The 3,982-nt window shown below is 58.3% G+C and overlaps 2 protein-coding genes across 3 annotated transcripts in view; both read left to right on the top strand.

The window, feature by feature from the left end:
• Positions 1 to 332: 332 nt before the first annotated feature.
• Positions 333 to 2,558, top strand: H1-0 (H1.0 linker histone). The gene has a single exon (XM_040490882.1). The coding sequence runs from the start codon at positions 648 to 650 to the stop codon at positions 1,230 to 1,232; it is 585 nt and encodes a 194-aa protein (XP_040346816.1). The 5' UTR covers positions 333 to 647; the 3' UTR covers positions 1,233 to 2,558.
• A 500-nt stretch (positions 2,559 to 3,058) lies between these two features.
• The window catches only part of GCAT (glycine C-acetyltransferase), a 6,112-nt gene continuing 5,188 nt past the window's right edge, over positions 3,059 to 3,982 (top strand). The window contains exon 1 of one of the 2 annotated variants that reach the window (XR_005795253.1): positions 3,059 to 3,303. Coding sequence is in view for 1 of the 2 variants with exons in the window: in XM_040490881.1 (XP_040346815.1) it covers positions 3,108 to 3,303 (196 nt within the window). In the remaining variant the exon portion in view is untranslated. The remainder of the gene's footprint in view (positions 3,304 to 3,982) is intronic. The other variant, XM_040490881.1, reaches the window with a different exon arrangement.

Here is a 3,982-nt window from a genome sequence, read left to right as displayed (position 1 = left end):
CCCCGCAGGACCAGCCCCCCGCAAAGGGGAAATGTGCAGGCGCACCAGCCGTCCTCGGCGCCGTTTGGGGCGCGTGGCGGGCGCGGGGGGCGGCGGCCGGGCCGGCGGGATGCCCGGCGGGGGAGCCCAGGGAGCCAGGCAGCGGTCCCGGGCGGCGGCGGGGAGCGGGGAGGCCCGGGCCGGGGGGAAAGGTCGGATTTGCTCGGCGGAAGAAACACAGATGGCGGCGGCGCGGCGCCATTCCGGGCCGGGAGCAGGCAGCCAGCAGCCCTGTCCTCACCGCGGTCCGCCCGCCGCCGCTAAATACCCGGATGCGCCGCCCGAGCGCCAGACGCGGAGCTGGGAAAGGGGAGGCAGAGGAGGCGGAGGCGGAGGCAGAGCGCGAGCCAGAGACCGAGCCCGAGCCAGAGCCCGGCGCCGAGACCGACCGACCGACCGACCGACAGACCGGCGGGGCTGGGCCACGCAGACCCGGCCCGGCGAAGTCCTTCCCGCGACCCGAGCCAGGTCCCTGAGAGCCGGGGCCCGGACTGGCCGGGGACTCGGGAGCGCCAGAGCAGATTCCCGAGTAAGGCTTTCCTCGGCCTCCGACGAGGGCTGGCCCTTTTGAAGGCGCCTCCTTCAACCGCAGGACCAGACAGGCCACCATGACCGAGAACTCCACGTCCGCCCCTGCGGCCAAGCCCAAGCGGGCCAAGGCCTCCAAGAAGTCCACAGACCACCCCAAGTATTCAGATATGATCGTGGCTGCCATCCAGGCGGAGAAGAACCGCGCTGGCTCCTCGCGCCAGTCCATCCAGAAGTACATCAAGAGCCACTACAAGGTGGGTGAGAATGCCGACTCGCAGATCAAGTTGTCCATCAAGCGCCTGGTCACCACTGGGGTCCTCAAGCAGACCAAAGGGGTGGGTGCCTCGGGGTCTTTCCGGCTGGCCAAAAGCGATGAGCCCAAGAGGTCGGTGGCCTTCAAGAAGACGAAGAAGGAAGTCAAGAAGGTGGCCACCCCAAAGAAGGCAGCCAAGCCCAAGAAGGCTGCCTCCAAAGCTCCCAGCAAGAAGCCCAAAGCCACCCCAGTCAAGAAGGCCAAGAAGAAGCCGGCTGCCACGCCCAAAAAAGCCAAAAAACCCAAGACTGTCAAAGCCAAGCCAGTCAAAGCATCAAAGCCTAAGAAGGCCAAACCAGTGAAGCCCAAAGCCAAGTCCAGTGCCAAGAGGGCCGGCAAGAAGAAGTGACAATGAGGCTTTTCTTGTGGACACTCCTGCCTGTCTCCTGTTTTCTGTAAATACTTTTCTCTTTTCTTTTCTCTTGATCTTCACCTGCAATCCTTTGCCCCTTTCTATCCTGACTGTATAAGAGACAGAATTTGGATTCCTCAGACATTAGGAAATAATTCATTTTTCCTTAACCAATCGTGCGAAGACAGCAACAACAGATCTCTCTGTAATGATGAGAATGTACTTTTGTTCTGTTGACTTGTTATTAATCTACTTAATGGGTTTGGGGATTTGGATGGGTCTGTGTGTTTTGTTTGGATGGTTTGTTCACTATGAAGGTAGAGGGGCGGGAGAGAATGGGCAAGGCAGTTTGTTCTGACTAGATGAGGGGGAGCCCAGAAATTGTAAGGTTTGTAGGAGTATCTTTGAGGTGAGCTAGCTTTCTCTAGGTTGCTCACCCCTGTGAAGAGTTTCTGAATCTTGGCGGGGAGAAGGGAGGGGTGGCAGCAGCTGGATGGCAAAGGGGGGGAGAACCCTCTCTGGGCTGACTTCCATCTTCCAATAGTGAGCAGTGGGGGGTCCAAATCCAGTTTCCTTCTCACTGTTGGTCTGCCCCTGTGGCCTTCCTATTGTCCTAGGGAAGGGGGGGGGGTCCATGTGACAGCTGGTCTGAGAAGCTGTGGCTTCTCTCAGTCAGCTGGAAACTAGTCATTGGGGGTCCTTTGTGGCTTCAGAAAGTCTCCTGTTAAAATGGAGTGGAAACTTTAGGGGAAGGGTGGGGACTCAGTCAGCCAAGTGCCTCAGTGTGCCCTGTTCAAACTTGGGTTTTTCCACACAATTGGATTGTATCATAGGACTTTTTTTTTTTTTCTTTCCCCCTGGTTTTTGGTTCCTCCTGTACAAGAGGTGGTTTTGCTTGGTGGCCTGGTGGGGCTCCAACCCTGCCACCCGCCACTTAAAAACCTCCCGACCTCTTTACTTTGGAGTCTTTTATAAGTAGTTGTAGATGGGGGAGGGGGGGAGTGGGCGGGGAGTGGACAGTAAGACATACTGCAGTCAATTTTGAATTGCTAAGTAGCTTCACAGAGCTAGGTCTGTGTGTATGTGTGTATATGTATATATACATATCTAGGGCTAGTACTTAACGTTTCACACCCGGGAGCTGGGAGAAAAAAACCTGTACAGTCTTCTTTTATTTTTAATAAAATAGGAAAACGCGTCCTTGCGCCTGGTCAAACGCCCTCCCCCCCCCCCCCCTTTTTAAGCAAGTGTTATTTGTGCCGGGAAGAATTTGCTGTCTTTGTAATTTTAAAACTTTAAAATAAAATCGAAAAATGAAAACACCTCGTTGGTGCGTTTTTCCTCCTTTTTAAGGCTGGAGGCGAATGAGGAGCAATGGGGCGGGCGAGCAGGGGTGAAATCCGGAGACGTTTGCACCTGAGAATGGGAGAGGGTTCCAAGAGGTCGACAGGGACCGGGGGACTGGGCTGCAGAGTACAAAGCATGCCTCAGCCTGCTTCTAGGCTCTTGCCTTTGGGGCCCAGAGTGCACCCCCTTTTCCTTCCAAACGGTGGGTGTGTAGGCAGGGAATGGGACTTGGGATTGGGGGGGGGTCTGGTGGGCTGGGCCCTGACGCGCCACCCTCCGCGGAGGCGCCTCCCCTTCCCCCACAAGGAGCGCTCCAGTCTCAACTTACACATCAATCCACTTTCATCCTCTGCGGATCCCGCCAGGCCCCGCCCCCACCCATCCCTGGGCCCGTCTCCCCGCCCCTTTAACAGCCTTCTTGCTCCGATTGGTTGGTGTGGCCCAGCCCCCGGGCACGTGACCAGGCGGCGCCAGCGCTGCGCGCCGCTCTTGGACGGGCTGGCGTGCTGGGGTGAAGCAGGCGCGATGTGGGCCTGTCGCCTCCTCCACTCTGGTCTCTCCGCAGCCCCCCGCGGCCGCCGCGCGCAGTCGGCGCTGACCCAGCTGCGCGGCGTCCTGGAGGAGGAGCTGGAAGCGATCCGCGGGGCTGGCACCTGGAAGAGCGAGCGGGTCATTACTTCCCGTCAGGGGCCGCGCATCCACGTGGACGGTGTCTCCGGAGGTAACCCCCCCCCCCCCCCGCCTGCGAGTCTTCGGACCCGGCTGGGGGTTCGAAGGCCCTTGCGAGGCCAGCGCTGGAATGGAGGGCCGGAAGGCAGTGGGCGGGTGGGAGTATTTGCACGCGTAGCCACTGGCGCCTTTCCTATCAGGCTGACTTTACGGCTTCCCAGTGATAGGTGTTAACCTAGTTAAGCCTGTTTACGCGGAGGAGGGTGGTTTGCCCTTGAGCACCTTTTTGACTCAGACGGTGGGACTGGAGTGAGGCCCAGTCCTGTGAGAACGTGAGAAAAAAAAGAGAGACACTTAGCTGGTTCCCACCTGCCTGCTTCAAGGAAGGGTGGAGGGAAGGTGGGGCCAGAAGCCCTGCGTCTCTGGGGCTGCTGTCCTGTGCTGGCCTCTACCAACTGCTCAGCACGTGGGCTCCTGCAAACCCCGATACAGGGGATAACGAATCCCATTTTACAGACAAAGAAGCTGAAGCTCAGAGATATGAAAAGCCCTTGCTAGCTGCAGGCAGAGCTGGGCTTTGGTCCAGGTCCTCTGGTACATTGGAGCTGGAAGGTCACCTAATGGGTCAGAGAAGCCAAATGCCTGGCCAGAGTCACAGCGAGCAAGGGGCCTGAGGGCTGCTGCAGAAGCCACACCATGAATTCGTCCACTGGGACTTCCTCATTTCCTTT

Source organism: Herpailurus yagouaroundi, unplaced genomic scaffold (genome assembly GCF_014898765.1).
Source record: "Herpailurus yagouaroundi ecotype Mexico unplaced genomic scaffold, PumYag 182, whole genome shotgun sequence".
Taxonomy (NCBI): domain Eukaryota; kingdom Metazoa; phylum Chordata; class Mammalia; order Carnivora; family Felidae; genus Herpailurus; species Herpailurus yagouaroundi.
The sequence above is the reverse complement of the archived record's forward strand: the minus strand, read 5'-3'. Positions and strand labels throughout refer to the sequence as shown.